Below are 19,743 nucleotides of genomic sequence, written 5' to 3' on the forward strand. Positions count from 1 at the left end.
AACATTTCTTTTCTTTTCTTTTTTTTTGACGCAGGGTATCGCCGTGTAACGCAGGCTGGAGTGCTGTGGTGCAATCGTAGCTCACTGGGCTCAAGGGATCCTCCTGCCTCAGCTTCCCAAGTAGCTGAGATTACAGATGCCCACCACCATACCCAGCTAATTTTTATACTTTAGTAGAGACGAGGTCTCACTATGTTGCTCAGGCTGGTTTTGAACTTGGAGCTCGAGCAATCCTCCTGCCTTGACCTCCTAAAGTGATGGGACAGGCATAAACCACCATGCCTGGCCTATTTCACATTCTTATAGAAATTCTTTTCCTAAAGGAAATACTTTAGGCAGCAAGATAATTGTCCCAGATGAAAAATTTGAGGCTAGATGAGGTGGTTCACACCAGTAATCCCAGCACTTTGGGAGGCTGAGACAGGATCACTTGAGCTCAAGACTTCAAGACCAGCCTGGGTAAAATGATGAAACCCTGTCTCCACTAAAAAAATTTAAAGAAATTAGCCAGGCATGGTGGCACACACCTGTAGTCCCAACTATGTGAGAGGTTGAGGCAGGAGGATTGCTTGAGCCTGGGAGGTTGAGGCTGTAGTGAGCCATGATTGTACCACTGCACTCCAGCCTGGGCTACAGTGGGAGACCCTGTTTCAAAACAAAAAAAAAAAAAAAAAGAAAAGTTTGAGATGCCATAATGAATGATGATTTCAGAAAAAGTACCTTTGTAGGTAATTCTAAACAAATATTGACTATAAAAAAAGAAACAATAATGTCTAATTCAAGATAGAACTAAATAATATATATATTTTTAAATTATAGAGAAAAAAGTGAATGGTGAAAAAAGTCAAAATAATGGTTCCTTCTGGCAGTATAAAGGGAGATGGATGGGGAGGGGCACATAGGCAGATTCAAAAGTACTGTTAATATGCGATTTCTTAAGATGTTGGCAGTTACCCAGTTGTTCATCTTACTGATACTCTACAGATTAAACATGATTATAAATATTTGCATTTTCATTAGTATTTATTTTTACAAATTATTTTAGATTTTGTCAAAACCTCCATGTGACAACTTATTGATAGTAACTAGTATTCCTGGTTTATTTCAGTTACCATCATTGTTCTTCTGTGGGCTGTAGTTTGGTCAATTACTGGCAGTGAATGTCTTCCTGGAGGAAACCTATTTGGAATTATAATCCTATTCTATTGTGCCATCATTGGAGGTAAACTTTTGGGACTTATTAAGTTACCTACATTGCCTCCACTGCCTTCTCTTCTTGGTAAGTGCTAAATGTTTCCTGTTTTCTCCAGAGTAAACCATATTTTAAAAATAATAGTTTGGAAAGCTTTGGGAAATAAAGGAATAAAATATTTCTGTATTTGCCATGCTGGAGCCAAAAGCCAATTGTTAAATTTTGAGGAGTCCTGTGATCCAGTTGTTAAACATGGCAGTTTAAAAAATTAAATTATCGTGGCCCAGGTGCTGTGGCTCACACCTGTAATCCCAGCACTTTGGGAGGCCAAGGTAGGCAGATTGCTTGAGCTTTGGAGTTTGAGACCAGCCAGGGCAAACATGGTGAAACCCTGTCTCTACAAAAAAATACAAAAATTAGCTGGGCATGGTGACGTGCACCTGTAGTTCCAACTACTCAGGAGGCTGAGGTGGGAGGATTGATTGAACCCAGGAGGTCGAGGCTGCCATGATTGCACCATTACACTCCAATCTGGGCAACAGAAAGAGACCTTGTCTCAAAAAATAAATAAATAAATATATATATATGTGTGTGTGTGTGTGTGTGTGTGTGTGTGTGTGTGTCTGTGTCTGTGTCTGTGTGTGTGTATATATATATCTGTATATATATACACACTTAAAATTAAATAACTGACATTAAAAACAAGCATTCAGTGCTCAACCCTGAAGACTTCCTAATGTTTTACTCTATTTCCCCTCACCTATGCTCTTGAGATTATGGAAATACTACATAATGGTGTACCACTGCCACCTCTTCCCAACTCCAGTTACAGTGACATCATGTTGTAGCTTAAAATCGGCCATGGTAGAAGTATCTGTAACAACAACAACAACAAAAAATCAGGAAATGCTACAAATCAAGGTTTGTCAAAGTATAAGTCACTTATGTCATTGACAGAGTGAAGTTCTGACATGTATTTTTATTGTTTCATTTTCATCTTATTCATTAATATAAGCAAAAATATCAACCAGCATTCACGGTGACACTGCACTTGCTCATTCATGATATGTGACTTCTTTGCTGAATCAGATAGTATTTAACCATTTATTTGTAGTCTGATTCTGTCAAATCTTGGTAGAACTACAGCCATACTTTGTTATGGACACAGAATTTTGACAAACAGCAGTGAAAACATTCTGTGAGAATAAATTGGCTATATAGAATTTACAGTGAAGATGGCTGTATATTTGTAAAATGTGTGCTGCACATCCTTTATATCAGTAAAATTTAATAATGTATGTGCCTATATAAAATGCATACTTTTTTGGCAAGCCACTTGTTAAGCATTTACCAGCACACCAGAGGGTATATTTAACATATAATATTGGCCGAGCATGATGGCTTATGCCTGTAATCCTAGCACTTTGGGAGGCCAAAGCGGGCAGATCACCTGAGGTCAGGAGTTCAAGACCAGCCTAGCCAACATGGTGAAACTCCATCTCTATTAAAATTTAAAAAAATTAGCTTGGCGTGGTGGCGGGTGCCTCAGCTACTTGGGAGGCTGAGGCAGGAGAATCACTTAAACCTGGGAGGTGGAGGTTGCAGTGAGCCGAGATCGTGCCACTACACTCTAGCCTGGGTGACAAGAGTGAGACTCCATCTCAAAAAATATAAAAATGAAATAAAATACCATGATTCTTAAAGACATAGCTGAAAATACTCTTCCAGAGGCAATGAGAACTGCCCAAACAAGACACATATACAAATTAGTCTTAAAACTAGATGTGATACCTTTAATGTGTCTTCAAAGAATTCTGCATTATAAAATTTGTTTACCACAGAGGCATTTTGTGTTCATTTCTAACAGATTTATTAATCGCCCAGTTTTAGTAAAAAACAACCTACCTTTCATACTTGCATATATATTTGCACACATTTCCTGAACATTTTTTTTTTTTTTCTGTTAGCTGTATGAGTAAGAACAATCAGGATTCGCTAACATACACCAAAGTTATCTGCTTTTGAACTTGTGGTCAGTAGTTAAAGTTAAATATAAAAAGAAGTAGAATTATTTATCTCTTACTATGCCCCATTTCTCAATGTATTTCTAATTTTAGGTAAAACTAAAGGTATTCCACTTAATTCATATTATTTCTCATAGGTGCTTTTTGTTCTCTAATGTTATTAATTGAATTATTGTTAAAATGAATTGTTTCTAAATATGCCTATATGCTAGGATAAAGGGTTGGCAGACTACTTCTCTTTATAAATTAATATTAATTGGAGCCCACTCACGTATATTTGTTTGCATATTGTCTATGTCTGCTTTGCATTATACTGGCAGAGTTGTGAAGTTCTAACAGAGACTTTATGGCCCACAAAGCCTAAGATACTCATTGGCCCTTTACAGAACATTTTTGCTGACCCTTGTATCAAAATTAGTGACTCTCAAACTTCACTGTACAAAGGATGACCTTGGAATTTGTTAAAATACAAATTCTAATTAAGTAGGTCTTCATGGCCTGAGATTCTGCATTTCTAAGCTCTAAGATCACATTTTATGTAGCAAGATCATTCATTCTAGAACTTGGCTGCTCATAAGAATCTCTCGTTCGTTGTTTTGTTCTGTTTTGTTTTTGAGGCAGGGTCTCATTTGCCCAGGGTGGAGCGCAGTTGCACAATCATGGCTCACTGCATCCTCAACCTCCTGGGCCCAAACAATCTTCGTGCCTCAGCCTGCCCAGTAGCTGGGACTACAGGCACATGCCCCTACACCGTTTTGGTTTTTGTAGAGATGGGGTCTCACTTTGTTGCTCAGCAGGTCTTGAACTCCTGGGCTCAAGCAATTCTCATATCTTGGCCTCCTAAAGTGCTGGGATTACAGGTGTGAGCCACCATGCCAGGCCAGGAATCACCTGTCTTTAAAAAGCTGATGCTTTGAGAGGTCGAGGCAGGTGGATCATAAGGTCAGGAGATCAAGACTATCCTGCCCAACATGGTGAAACCCCGTCTCTACTAAAAATACAAAAAAATTAGCCAGGCATGGTTGGCATACACCTGTAGCCCCAGCTACTCAAGGGGCTGAGGCAGGAGAATCGCTTGATCCCAGAAGGCAGAGGTTGCAGTGAGCTGAAATTGCGCCACTGCACTCCAGCCTGGCGACAGAGCGAGACTCCTTCTCAAAAAATAAAAATATAAAAAAAATAAATTAAAGCTGATGCCTAGATCTTACCCCAGAGATTCTGAATTAATTGAAATGGAATATGGTATGGCCTGGACATCAGAAGTTTTAAAAAGCCCTCCAGATGATTCTAATATACAACCTATGTTGAAGACTGTTGTTCTAGGCACATGGAAATGCCCATTACACCCATTTGTCTTTTTTTCACTCCATGCCTATTGCAAAAACAAAAGATACCATGTTGCAAAAAGATGGAAAGTATTGGGATTTGTGATAAAATGAAATCTCCTAAGGTAACTGAAATCATTCTCAAAAATTACATACATATTTCAACATTCTTTTTTATAGTTGTATACTTGCATAGAGGAAGAAAGTTTACTGCTTCTTATTATATTAAGGCCAGTATCCAAAACTGAAGCATTATCTGAATCCATAAAGGAAACTTATTAAGACAAAATATATGTGATGGTTGCCTGTTATATTTTTAAGAGTTTAACTGAAGTGATTGCCAGGGACGCGAGTATGAGTGAGCATTTTTGATTCCTGAAATGAATTTGAAAATGGCTTCCCTTTGGAAGAGAAGGCAAATCATTATTGAAAACATTTCCATAACACAAATTATAAAAATATAAACTTGGGAGTAGATGAAATGAGATTAGCCATATGTTGATAATTTTCATAATACAAAATGTTAAGAGAACAACACTCTTATATCCAGGAAGACGTTCTTTCCTCCATGATCAAGGGAGGCCCTACAGGCACGAGTGGGGACACGTGCCAAATCAAAATCAGGTGGTCACATTACATCAACCAAACCACTAGCAAAGGAAACAGTGTCCCAGGGAAGCTGTTCTCACAGTCATTTCAGGAATGAAAAGTACTCTCTCAGGCCAAGAGAGAGCAGTGGCTCATACCTGTAATCCCAGCATCTTGGGAGTCTAAGGTGGGTGAATTGCTTGAGCCCAGGAGTTTGAGACCAACCTGGGCAACGTGTCAAGACCCTGTCTCAAAAAAAAAAAAAAAAAAAATGCCCCCTCATATCCCCCAAAACAAAAAACCTCTTAACGTAATTTTGAGTTCTTCTTAGGATACTCCATTTTATTTCAGGTCATTGAATGCCATAATTAATTTAGGAGTGGTTTGGACACATATTTTAAATTTCATTAAAGAGCTGTTGTCATGATAATGGAATGTAAGCATTAGTGCAGTATTTTTGGCTGGTAAATCATCAATATGTATAAAAATTATATACACCTATACCATAGGGCCTAACATTTCCACTGCTAGGAATTATAATATGAATATAGTTAATGCAAACCTACAAATATATAAGCTCCATATGGACAAGGACCACATTAGTCTAGCTCAGGGGTCCCCAAGCCCCGGGCCATGGCAGGAGGTGAGCAATCATTACTGCCTGAGCTCTGCCTCCTGTCAGATCAGCAGCGACATTAGATTCTCATAGGAGCATGAGTTCTGTTGGGAACTGCACGTGCAAGGAATCTAGGTTGCGTGCTCCTTATGAGAATCTAATTAATGCCTGATGATCTGAGGTGGGAAGCTTCATCCCGAAACCATTCCCCCTGCCATCCATGGAAAAACCGTCTTCCACGACACCAGTCCCTGGTGCCAAAAAGGCTGGGGACTGCTGGTCTAGCTCACCTCTTTGTTACTAGGATCTCATACAGGGCTAGCATGTAGCAGGCACTTAAATACTTGACATATGAATTGTGCTCATTTCAGCACTGTTTATAATGAGAAACCTGAAAAATTTCTTAAAATCTATTATTAGTGGTCCAAAAATTATGGAACTTCCAAACAGTGAGATACTATTCCAGCTATTAAAAGGGAATAAAGCAAATATATATGTGCTTCAGTGGGAAAATGTCCAGGATATATTATTAAATGGGAAAAAACCCAAGCCGTACAGCAGTGTATCAGTGTCCTATTTGTGTCCAGCACAAAAGAGCTTATACACACAGAAATATGCTTGAATAGGTACAGAAACTTTCTGGAAGGGCACAGAAGATCCTCAACAGTGAAAACCATTCAGGAATGAAGATGGAAAGTTGCAGCTGGGGTACAATATATACTTGTCACTTTACCTTTTTGTCAGCAATGTCTTAATTTTACCATGTGCATATATAACTCATCATTACTTCTTCCAAAAGCCAAGCCTGTTGATACTGTTGCCCAATAAACATTCCAGAAAGACCATCGCCACAGCATTCAGAACTTAGAGCCTTTCCCGTAGATAAATGGCAGTGATGAGAGACACCTGGAGTGATGCTTTCATGTGCAGCAGGTTGTCTGTCTTCTCCCATCTTGCATCACAAAATATCCTAACTTCAGTAAATTTATTTAGTTGTTTGAAGTATGGTGCTTATAGGGACGAGGTGAGAAGAGGGCACTGCTGGAGAAGCATGGAGGGAAGAGGCTCACAGTCTCTCACAGAAACCTTTCCCTTTGTGTGGGCATGTGATATCAATGAAGGCAGAATTCCCTCACTCACTACCCAGCTTCGTCAGTTACACTCAACTTCTTGCAGTTTCCAGAATGAGTCACTTTTTCTTTTACCTTTGAATAAACTACTGTCTTTTCCAGAAACTTCTCAACTCCCCCAGCCATTTCTTCATCCTCTTTCCCCTTCTCTAAATCCCCCTTCCTGCCTCAGCTCATGTAACATCCCCCTCATGCTTTCATAAAATTGGTATTGTCCGTTTGTCTTGTTCCCTAGAGGCTGAAAGCTTGTTGAAAAGTAGTTCATTATTATATGCGTGATGCATACTCTAGCGTCTAAACTACTGAAGGCATTCAGTAGAGTTGAATGACTGAGTGAAAGAAGAGTCACCGGCTGACATGACAGGGCAATGTTCATTTCATCATAATTGACATCTAAAACCTTCGCAAAGTAGATTATGTGTCTCTTATGAAATTATCTAATCTGAAGGTAAAATAGAATCCATATAGGTATTTATTGATATTTCAAGTAATCTGACATAGCAAATAATTTCAGGGACTGTTTGCTGTTTGCACGCAAAGGACTGACTGAGCTGGCATTGTGTTAAAACATTTTATATGTAGAATTTGATCATACTCTCTATCCAAATGCTGCATCTTGTCTCCCTTTTAAGTTCAGTTATTTTAGGAATATTAATTATTATAAATTATCTTTTTATGTGCACATTATTTTCTTAGCTGCTTTAATTATACTAATTTTTTAATTAAAAGCTTAACTTAATTTCTTCCAAGTTAAACTAAAAGTTTAACTTCATTTCTTCTAAGCATGAGTGAAGTGGTTCCTGGGATTATAGAGTAGTCTCTATAAAATTAAAGTTAACTAAAAATATTTTCTGTATTTGAAAACTAACTAGACATGTTTGATTTCTTCATTCAAGGCATGCTGCTTGCAGGGTTTCTCATCAGAAATATCCCAGTCGTCAACGATAATGTACAGATCAAGCACAAGTGGTCTTCCTCTTTGAGAAGCATAGCCCTGTCTATCATCCTGGTTCGTGCTGGCCTTGGTCTGGATTCAAAGGTATGATGTGTAAATTTCTCATTATTAAATAGGAATTTTGTTTCTTCAATACTTCAAGTATCTAATAGAATCGCTAAGCATTAGGAAATGGATGTGGACACTTTGCATGACATTCTTGAGAATAGAATAGAATTTATTTCATGGAGGATTGTTTTGCAAGTAGGACCTTGTGCTTTGCAACAACTCAAAAGATGGTCTCATTTTCTTCCTTTTTTTTTTGAGACGGAGTCTCACTCCGTCACCCAGGCTGGAGTACAGTGGCTTAATCTCAGCTCACTGCAACCTCCGCCTCCCAGGTTCAAGTGATTCTCCTGCCTCAGCCTCCCAAACAGGTGGGATTACGGACATGCACTACCACATCCGGCTAATTTTTGTATTTTTAGTAGAGACGGGATTTTGCCACGTTGGCCAGGCTGGTCTCAAACTCCTGACCTCAGGTGATCCGCCTGCCTCCACCTCCCAAAATGCTGGGATTATAGGCGTGAGCCACTGCACCTGGCCGATCTCATTCTCTTTCTTGGGGAAAGGTAGAGTCTGTCTATGGGGCCAGCACCAAGAATAAAGGCCCCACTTTTCTCTGACATAGATATAGACCATGGTTATAAATAATGCTCATAGTGGAGAAAATAACGTATTTTTGGTTTGCGAAGCCCTATGCAAGTGTTCAGGGCTAACTATACTAGCTCAGGAAACTGCCTAATATATAGAATGAGTCTCAAGTATGCCTTTCTAATGCTTTTTTTTTTTTTTTTTATGTGTGTTTTTTAGTACAGGAATGAATTTTCTTGGGGTATTAGGCTCTTCACTTTAGTCTCATTCTGGAACCACAGATTATAAATAAAAATAATGTGAAATTAGCTAGAGATTATGAACACAGATGCTGAAAGCAGCCTGCCTGGGTTCAAACCTGACCCCATCACTCACCAGTTTCATGATCTTGGGCGGATGACTTTAGCCTGTGTCTTTTCAGATGAGGACATCTAAAAAAAATGGGGATAATAGTATTACCTATCTTAAAAGGTTGCAGTGAGGACTAAATAAGCTGTCTGTAAACACTTGGAGTACTAAAATGTTTGTTAAATACAACTCATTACCTTGAAAACTCATGATGACCCAGACATTGCCCATATACTGAAGAGAAAGCGTTGAAGGTCATCTTCTCTGCATATCTTCAGAGGATTATATTAGGATGTCTGCTTTTCTGTTTCAGGCCCTGAAGAAGTTAAAGGGCGTTTGTGTAAGACTGTCCATGGGTCCCTGTATTGTGGAGGCGTGTACATCTGCTCTTATGGCCCATTACCTGCTGGGTTTACCATGGCAATGGGGATTTATACTGGGGTAATGATTGTTTCTTTGTCATGGAAAATATGTAGGGACATTTAGGGCTTTCTCTGATTCCATACAAGAGAATGCATAATAGAATTTTCTTATAGATATCAGAAAATGCAACATAGATGTTACAGCATAATCTAAATATTCTAACTTCAGAATTTTCCACAGGTAACCTAATCAGTTCACAACAGGCTTTACTCTTGCACTCTAGAGACATAGGTTAAAATGTTATAAGCATGACATATTTGCTTGATAATTGATTAAGGCAAATTAAAAATAGGCAAAAGAACACTAAGAGTTCTGCACCTAAGGAGGGGCCAGAAGTTTATCTGTTAGTAGGCGCTAACTCGTATAGTTAGCTCCTACTATTCAAACTGTTGAAGAAATCGTGGTCTTTTGCCTACACCTGATTCAATGCCTGTTAAAAGAGATACCGGATTCCACCTAAAGTCTGCACAAAGGATAAAAACACAGCAGCAGTGATCAACAGCTACTATTGTTTTCCTCCTGTCATCAGACTATTATGACTTGGCAGTTCTGCCATCTCTTCCTTCCACTGTCAGTTCTTCCAACGGTTAAGAGCCACACAAAGTAAATAAATAAGAAAGGACTTAGTAAGAATTTAGTGCTAATAAGTTGGCAAGAAGTAAGAAATTCTCCTCATGGTTAAGACTCTGGAACTCTCCTCTCTGGATTCAAATCCCAGCCTTGTGATTTTCCAGTGTGTGATCTTTAACAAGTATTTAATCTCTCTGTGCCTCAGTTTCCTCAATTATAAAATTAAAATAGATTGCATCTATCTTATAGGGTTGTTGTGAGGATTAAATTAGCCAATACGTGTAAAGTCCTCAAAATGTTATTTGGTACATAGTAAGTACTGTAAAATGCTTTCAGCTGTTACCACTGCTGTGGTTACTGGTATCAATGTGACTGTTATATCGTTTTCTTCTAATATGTTGCCTTATTTGACATAGCAAGCCCTGATAGAAGGCCCAGCATCACTGGGTTCCAAATCAGAAAGTCCATGCATTGCTTTTCAAACCTCATAACATGAATTTTTTGTTTAAAAAAAGCCAGCATCCTGGGGCCTACCCTCATTAGGCCTTCTATACCACTAGTAAGTATATATTTTTAGGCAACCTATGTAGTCTGAAGCAGGTTGTCTATGGCTACATTTTAAAAAACAGTGTTCTGTAGAAGTTTTACACATACATGTTTTTCTGGATTCATGCTTCTCTGCCATTTGAAAGACTATAGTTGTCCAAAGTATAACCCATAAAAAAATGGAGGGTATTATAATTTCGAAATAGTAATAAGTAAGATGTTATCATAAATATTTAAAGTGCTGTCTGCCTAGTTTTGTTTTAGGTGCTGTATCTCCAGCTGTCGTGGTGCCTTCAATGCTCCTTCTGCAGGGAGGAGGCTATGGTGTTGAGAAGGGTGTCCCGACCTTGCTCATGGCAGCTGGCAGCTTTGATGACATTCTGGCCATCACTGGCTTCAACACATGCTTGGGCATAGCCTTTTCCACAGGTAACCTAATCAGTTCACAACAGGCTTTACTCTTGCACTCTAGAGACGTAGGTTAAAATGTTATAAGCATGACATATTTGCTTGATAATTGATTAAGGCAAATTAAAAATAGGCAAAAGAACACTAAGAGTTCTGCACCTAAGGTGGGGCCAGAAGCTGGCTATCTTTACTCTCTTCCTCCCTCTAGATAGAGACTGCTCAAGTAGCATGCAGTAGGTGCAGTACGGGGGGCAGGGGCGCGGTGGGGGGGCGGGGGTACAAGGTAGAAAAATTTAAAGAACAGTTTCTGCTTGAAGTGATCCAGGAACGTTCAGGCTTCGCACAAAAGATGTGTGGAGACTTCACACAAAAGATGAGTAGGTTTTTCGAGGAGCACAAATGACAGAGAGCAGTCCAAGTGAAAGGAACAGCATGCCTTTAAAATAAGTACAATTTCTCTTCTCTCCTCTTCAGCTTTTTATGGTAATAACAGCAATGATTTTAATGGATGTCCTATTAATATTTAGTAAGTGTCTGAAATTGAGGCATTTTGTTTCAAGTATAATAAAAGAGGAACTTAAGTTATTTTTTCTCCCACTGTTGTTCAACACCTATATTAAACTGATGTGAACGGATACTACACTTGATCTTAGCCAAAAGGCCAAAAGCAGTTCAACACTTATTATCCTGTGGTACAGCACAAATTTAAGTTCATTTCTTAATCTTATGTTCAAAATTGGGAAATAAAATTTGCAACATTATATGATTGACAAAGTATAATTGTAATCTAAGTTTAGCTTTAGATTCTGTAGTGGGAACACATCTTCTTGGCAGGTTATACATTTTTGTTATCTCCCTATAGTTATCTTCCCATTCTATGATTGTGTATGATTTATGCCTGTTACCTAGAATCCCACCCTTTCTCATTGCTCCGGAGCCTGCCTTCCATTCATTCCCTGGTAAATTTATTTTCTCAAAACATTGTTTTCATTACATTTCTTTCTTGTTCAAGAACCCTTGAGGATGCGGATGCTCTGTTACCTATTAAGTCAAACTCATACTCCTATTTTTAATGCTACTACACATATCCAAATTTATGTTCTTACCGCTTTCCTGGTATACACCTTTAAAACAATTTTTCTCAGCCTTAGCATCACACTAGAATTACCTGGGCGGTTTTTAAAAATACTCTTATGTAGGTCCTATCTTAAACCAATTAAATCAGAACCTTTGGGAGTGGAAACCAGTGCCGCTTGGATTAGGAACCACAGCTTTAGAGCAACAGCGTTTGCATTAGAATCATGGTGATGGGAGGAGAAAGGACAGAGGCAGTCAGGTTTTCATAAGCTACAGCTCAAAGAACCTTCCTAGTGGACTCTGCTGTGTTTCCTCTCCCCGCCCCTCCCCCCCCACCCCACCAACTAAGTGTGGTCCTTAGACCTTTTGGATCTGAGCCCTGCCAGACTTACTGAATCAGATTTTTAGGGGTGGGGCCCAAGACATTTTTTTTAACACCTCAATATACCAGAGACTAAAGCTAATTAGCTACTTTCTACACATTCATAGTAAATTATTACCACAATAGCTTAAGCATAATGCTACTATCACAGCTAGATGCTTTTAACAGTCATAGCATTACCTGGTAGAAAGCTATCCTTACTTCAGAGGTAATTTTATTTAGATAAGAAGGATGATTGCCATAATAACAACAGACCACAGAAACTAGTTAGTACATTTTTTCTTAGGACAGTGTGAAGAAGAGCTTAATGTGTGGAGAAGCTTTAATATAATTTTCTGCACAATGTGCTAACAAAAAATTTTTTTTAATTGAAGTTTCCTAAATCCTATATGCTATGGGGGAAAATGTAGGTTCTACTTACATGTTTAAGAATATGGAAAGCAGAAACTGTCTTTAAAATTTTTCTTCTTTGTAATTAGAGGCTTTATGTTGATGATTGTGGAATAAAACTTGTATTTGTTGGATTTAGAGCTCTTAAGTTTTTTAAAATGTATTTTTCAGGCTCCACTGTCTTTAACATCCTCAGAGGAGTTTTGGAGGTGGTAATTGGTGTGGCAACTGGATCTGTTCTTGGATTTTTCATTCAGTACTTTCCAAGCCGTGACCAGGTGAAAAAATAATATGTGGGAAAATTGTGCTCTTAAATATCATTGGGAAAACATTCTAGAACACTTCCTTCAAAGACAGATGTGAAGGGCATGTTTGTGCAAGTGGTCCCTCATTTTAAAATTGCTTAGTGCCATCCATGAGATTTATGAAGTGGGCTCAATACGGAAGATTTTAATGCAGTCCTGTAATGGGTTTCTATTTTATATTCTGTACATTTCAAATTTCATTGTAAAACAAATATCAGTTCCAAAGTAATAGGATATGCAAGTTTTTTAAATGTTCATAATACTCAACTAAACCCAGATGTGTAGTAGCTTTTTTGTACCCTTTTTTAGTATCAAAATACCTTAGATTCTAGCCAGGCCTGGTAGTCCCAGCTACTCAGGAGGCTGAGGCAAAAGGATCCCTCTGGGAGTTTGAGTCCAGTCTGGCAACATAGCAAGAGCCCATATCTAATACATACATGCATACACACATACATAAATCAGTCAGTCATCATCTAGTGCCACTTTGTTCAGTACAGTAGCCACTAGCTACACGTGACTATAGCAGATACAGAACATTTCCATCATCACTAAACATTCTGTTGGAAAGCACTGCTCTACTACAACCCACAAAATAGTTCATAAAGAGATTTCTATTACTATGACCATTTTACTGATAAGGAAATTGAGGCTTAGGCAGGATAAGTGACTTGAACAAAGTCACATAGCTAGAAAGCAGTGGAACTGGGAATGAACTCAGGTAATTCACCTTCAGAGCTTGCATGCTTTGCCAAGTCAAGCACTTTTAAAGACCTACTTTCTAAAGTGATCAAGAAGTTTAAAAGCCTGGACAGGGAAAAGTAAAGGGAAAAAGGTACACAATTCTTAGACTTTAAAACAACAGCAACAAAAACTACTGTCAGTCTAGAACCTCTTAAAGCTTCCTGGTTTTCAAAGATTTAGAAAGAAAAACCAAGGGGGCGTCAAATTTAAAACAGTAAACATAGAACCTGAAAATAATAGAGATATATATTTAACCTTCACACAAATCCTATGATGTAAATGCTTTCAGGAAACAAAGCTTGGAGAGGTTAAGTAATGTGACCACTACATACGCCAACAATGTATAAAAGATATAAGTTTAACCTTGGTCTGTCCAGCTCCAAAGCTCATGTACTTTTTTTTCTGCTACTTCATTAAGTCCTGTTAAATTCTGCATTGACAACTGCAGAGGAAAAGAACTGGTGTTCCTTAAAGAAGAGTTCACCTTTGCAGTGTGCTAACTCTACTTTTGTTGAAGAAAAGAAAGTAAATGTTATGTAGTGCACTTGTTTTGTCTATTTATATAGACATTTTAATTTTTATTTTCTTTCTAAATCCTAGATATGGAAAAAAATCAATCGTTAAAAATCAGGGATTTGAAATAATGGAGTAAATGAATTTTTTTCTCCTAAAGGACAAACTTGTGTGTAAGAGAACATTCCTTGTGCTGGGGTTGTCTGTGCTAGCTGTGTTCAGCAGTGTGCATTTTGGTTTCCCTGGATCAGGAGGACTGTGCACGTTGGTCATGGCTTTCCTTGCAGGCATGGGATGGACCAGCGAAAAGGTGAATTTAATTTTAAGTTTTTCTGCTCAGGACTCTTTTCTAATGAGATTAAGTTTGCTTTCCAGATACTTTCTTAGTATCAAATTAATAAAATATTTCATTATAAAAGCTGTATTATATGCATATGCAAATGTACACCCAATGTTCATCTTTTTTTTCTCCTTACACATTAATCTATAACTTGATGCCTTTACTTAAAATATATCACAGTCATACTACCGTAATGCCTTCCTTATTCTTTGTAATGGCTACAGAGTATTGCATTTTATAGATATTTACGTTGTTTCTAGTTTTCTGCCAAGATAAACAGTGCTTCAATAATATATCCTTACATACCATATTTCATAAACTCTGAGTCTGTCAATTGTAAAAAACACAATTATTTCATATGCCATCAAGAAAGAAAAAAATTAGTGCCAATTAAACTATAACATAACATTCTAATTTCAGAAATGTTAAAATATAAAAATATGTATCTTAAAATCAACAAAATATAGTATATATTTTAGTTTATACAATAAATTTCTAGAAATAAGATTGCTCTAGGAAAGAGGACTCATATTTATTCTTTTGATAATGTCAATTTGACCTTTTAAAAGACTGTACCAATTTATATTTTTACCAATATTATGTGAGAGGATCTGTTTTTCTGATCTGAGTATAAGTCTTTGAGATATTTGCTGATATGAATTAAAAATATATCTCATTATTATTCTGATTTTCATTTCTTTATGGGCAATGCTAATCATGTTTTCATATGATTACTACCCAGTTTGTTCAAAAGCCTTTGCCATTTTTATAAGGTTGCTTTGGTTTTTCATACTGATTTTCAAGATTAAGAATGTTCATTTCGTTTATATGTATTATGGAAATTCACTGATTGTCATTTATTTATTTTAATTTCCAGATGCATTTTTGTGGATTTCAACCTGATAGGATCGTATGCTATTCTGCTTAACAAAGATGTTGGTGACCTAAAATAAATGCAGCTGTATCATTTTGAGATAATCTTATAAAGCCTGAAGACAGCTGTTCAAAATAATTAAACTTAAATAATTAAAATAATGCCATATGAAAAATATGGAAACGTTATAAATTTTGAAATGAGATATATAATCATAACTCAATTAAGTGGATCTCTGTGGGGATCTTCCATAGATAACATTCATTTTGGGTAAATAACATTCATTCTCATAACAGTGTAACAGAAATGCTTTCTGTCACCACCTCTTTAAAAATCTTTGCAAATTGAAAGCAACTCATTATATTATATTGTCATGGGTAAAAAGATAAAAAGGAATTCATAAATTTTTATTGCTACTCTGTGTGGCTCTGTATGAGGCACTAAGTGGATGTGGTCATTTATTTTCACAAAAATACCTTTGAAAAAGTATTATGATTTCTACTTTATAAAAGCTATAAAGTAGAAAGACTTAAATAATATGTCCAAGGTCACAAAATTAGAAAATGGCACTGAGATTTAGGCTCAGATTTATTTGACTCCAAGGTGACTTATACTATGCTGTAGTACAACTGTAGCATTATTGTACATGACACAATTTTATATTTTGACATCTGTTTGAGTAACACCATGTGTATTAAAACATAATTCTAAACTTTTACAGTTTAAAATTTAGTTTCTAAATTCATAAACTATAGGATAAAAAGAGTAAACAATGAGAAGGAGCAATATCATTGAAACAGAGCATAAAAAAGTAGTTTTAGCAACAGGGAAATCAAGGAGAGACTGATACCTCCAGCAAGTGGGCACTGGATAAGAGCACAGAAAGAAAAAGGAGGGAAAGGGAAACTAATCACTTCCAATTACACTGTATTCAGGGAAACTGTAATGTGGTTATCTGAAATGATTCTTACAAACCAAACCATTGTTCCCTTTGTTTACATTTCCTGTAGCCCTGCTACATAGAATGTCAATGTAACCCCACAACCAGAAAGATAACTATTAACATTTTTTTAAATATTCACCTCTAGTAACTCTCCTATGTGAATCTCTTTATCTACACACATGGATGCACCATAGTTGTTTTTTTTTTTTTTTAGCCCATTCCTTTATATATAGTTATAAGGTTATTTCCAATCTCTGCTACTTTAAATTGTGCTGAAATGATCAGAAATTGATCACTTCCTTAAGGAATATTCCTAACAGTAAAATTTGGGGGTCAAATAATATGAACATTTTGAGATTTTTGACACATATTACCAAACTGCTTTCTAGAGTTCTATCCATTTACTTTTCTTCCAATAAAATATGAAGTACCTGGCTTATTACAACTTCACTTTAGAATAGTTTTCTCAAACTTTAGCAGAATTACCTAGAAGGATTGTTAAATTAGAGTTCTGGGCCCTACTGCAAATTTCTGATTTTGGACCGTGGTGGAGCTTGAGAATTTGTACTTCTAATTAATTTCCAGATGAGACTGATGCTGCCAGTCTAGGGACTACACTGTGAACCACTGGCTTAAAATATTATTCCTTTTAGGCCAGGCGCGGTGGCTCAAGCCTGTAATCCCAGCACTTTGGGAGGCCAAGACAGGCGGATCATGAGGTCAGGAGATCAAGACCATCCTGGCTAACACGGTGACACCCGGTCTCTACTAAAAAATACAAAAAAACCTAGCCAGGCGAAGTGGCGGGCGCCTGTAGTCCCAGCTACTCGGGAGGCTGAGGCACGAGAATGGCGTGAACCTGGGAGGCAGAGCTTGCAGTGAGCCGAGATCTGGCCACTGCACTCCAGCCTGGGCGACAGAGCGTGACTCCGTCTCAAAAAAAAAAAAAAATTACTCCTTTTAATCTTTAGCCACACTAATAGGTAAAAAGTTGCATCTTGTTTATTTTGTGTTTCTTTAACAGTGAAATTGAACAGTTTTTCACATATTTAGCCACTTGTATTTTTTTCCTTTTTCTTTGATAGGTCTTTTGTTCATTATCTTCCAAAGCATAATGTGTGTTGATTATCCATCTGTAAGATACACCCCCAATACACACATCTATATAAGTGATGACACAGTCTTCATTACTCTGGGCTTATCTTTTATACAAAGCATATTCAATGACTCCATTTTCTTTATAGGCAAATTCATTTTAGTTTTGACATTATGAAAAACCCACAAGAAGATACGTCGTAACTTTTCTGTGTTTTTCTGTGTTTTGCAATATATAAGCCCATGTCTGATATTCAACTAAAGTGTTATAATCAAAATATAAATTGTGGCCTTTGTCTGCACTTTAGAAATAAAAAATAATTTGATACAGAAATCTTTTTAGTCCTTCTACTTTCATTACTATTCTGAGTGTATGAAACATATTCAAGGACTTCTGTTAAACGATTAGTCCTAGCAACAAAAGTCTAAGTAATCTTTGTACCTTTTTATATTGTTCACTTTTAACACTTAGATATTTTACATTTTAATGTAGTCAGATCTATCAGTCTCTTATAATAGTTTTAATTTTTTTGAAGAGCTCTTTGTTAGTGAAATGTATGTTATTTATTCTTAACAATAATCTTGAAAGGTAAATATTACAGCAACTTTTAAAATCAGGATACCAAGGCTTACAAATACTAAGTGTATTGTGAAGGTCAAAAATATTTGACCAGAGGACAAAAAGTAAGTGGCAGAGCCAGGATAAGAATATACCATTTGAGGCTGGATGCGGTGGCTCACACCTGTAATCCCAGCACTTGGGGAGACTGAGGCGGGCGGATTATGAGATCAGGAGCTCGAGACCAGCTTGGCCAACATAGTGAAACCCCATCTCTACTAAAAATACAAAAAATTAGCCGGGCATGGTGGTATGCGCCTGTAGTCCCAGCTACTCAGGTGACTGAGGCAGAGAATTGCTTGAACCTGGCAGGCAGAGGTTACAGTGAGCCGAGATCGTGCCATTGCACTCCAGCCTGGGTGACAGACCAAGCCTCCATCTCAAAAAAAAAAAGAAAAAAGAAAAAAAGAATACACCATTTGAATATATCAAAATGGTTCCTCAAAGAAAGGAAGGAAAAGTAATGTTTATTGACTCTGTCATGTGGCAGGCACTCTCCATATCTTTTCTAATTTAGTACTCAGGAAAGTTCTTATTCCTGTAGGAACCAAACCAAAGTTCTGAGTTTGGATTCCTTTTCTTACCTTTTTCTAAAGGATAGCATAGGGCCAAGAGCTCCGACTCCTCAGGCCAATCTCAACTCTACAGCTTTTACTAGGTGTGTCTGACCATGTACAAGTTATCTAACTTCCCAGTGATGATGACAAACAACTTCACTGACTGGAGGATTAGGTAAAATAACCTATACAAAGCACTAAGAAAAGTGCTTAATCATAGAATACATTCAGTAAATAATAACTCTTATTATTTTTATAGTTACCTCCAGAACAGCATGATATCATACTAAGAGCATAAGATTTAAAATATGGAGCTTGGGATGCCAATCCCAGTTCTACGACTTTCTAGCTGTATAATCCCAAGCAAGTCATTTGCCTTCTCAAACAGTTTTCTCAACTCTAAAGTGAATACAATAATCATCTAAAAAATTGCTGTAACTATTATGTGAGAAAATGAAAATGACACACTTGTCAGTTCTACAGTGCTGTAGCAATATTGTTGACAAAGAAGGTTGATATGACAAACTGCTGAATATATTAATAGTAAGTCCTCATTTTAGCACTGTCAATAGGTTCTCAGAAGCTGCAACTTGAAGTGAAAGGACAAATAACAAAACCAATTTTACCATAGGCCAATTGATATAAACAAGAGCTAAGTTCCTAAGGCATATTTCTGGTCACAAAAACATCACCAAACTTCTGAATAAAAAGCAAAACACTGTGAATATTAAACATTGAAATAATTGTGATCTACACATACATTTCAGAAAGGTTAATAAAAACAAGTAAGATAATAGGCCTGAGCCTATCCCAGAGGCTCAGGGCACAAGGCAGGCACCAACCCTACACAGGATGCCGTCCCATCACAGGGTGCATTCACACACACCCACACTCATTCATATAGGGACCATGTAGACACATGAGTTCACCTAATGAGAACATCTTTGGGATTTAGGAGGAAACCAAATTACAGAAAATGCTTTCAGATATGGGGAGAACATGAAGAATTGATTTTTTTTTCTCGTTATTGGAGAGAAACAATGTTGAAAGAAATGACATTATTTGAGGACCTGGTGTATATATTGCAGATCCTTAAATTGTGTAATTATAAGCATTGAAATGGCGTCCAAAAATATAGCTTCTTTTTAG

At 37.2% G+C, this 19,743-nt stretch overlaps 1 protein-coding gene and 1 pseudogene across 8 annotated transcripts in view; one reads left to right on the plus strand and one right to left on the minus strand.

Annotated features, from left to right (window-relative positions):
• Positions 1-19,743, plus strand: part of LOC105486335 (solute carrier family 9 member B2) — a 57,321-nt gene that overhangs the window by 21,200 nt on the left and 16,378 nt on the right. For 6 of the 8 annotated variants that reach the window (XM_071093241.1, XM_071093236.1, XM_024794257.2 and 3 more), the window contains exons 4-9: positions 1,109-1,279; positions 7,772-7,914; positions 9,125-9,252; positions 10,604-10,779; positions 12,779-12,885; positions 14,327-14,476. In XM_071093241.1, coding sequence (XP_070949342.1) covers positions 1,109-1,279; positions 7,772-7,914; positions 9,125-9,252; positions 10,604-10,779; positions 12,779-12,885; positions 14,327-14,476 — 875 coding nt within the window. The remainder of the gene's footprint in view (positions 1-1,108; positions 1,280-7,771; positions 7,915-9,124; positions 9,253-10,603; positions 10,780-12,778; positions 12,886-14,326; positions 14,477-19,743) is intronic. The other 2 variants (XM_071093239.1, XM_071093240.1) reach the window with 1 other exon arrangement.
• Positions 11,262-11,430, minus strand: LOC112427505 (U2 spliceosomal RNA; annotated as a pseudogene).

This window comes from Macaca nemestrina, chromosome 3 (genome assembly GCF_043159975.1).
Source record: "Macaca nemestrina isolate mMacNem1 chromosome 3, mMacNem.hap1, whole genome shotgun sequence".
Lineage (NCBI taxonomy): Eukaryota > Metazoa > Chordata > Mammalia > Primates > Cercopithecidae > Macaca > Macaca nemestrina.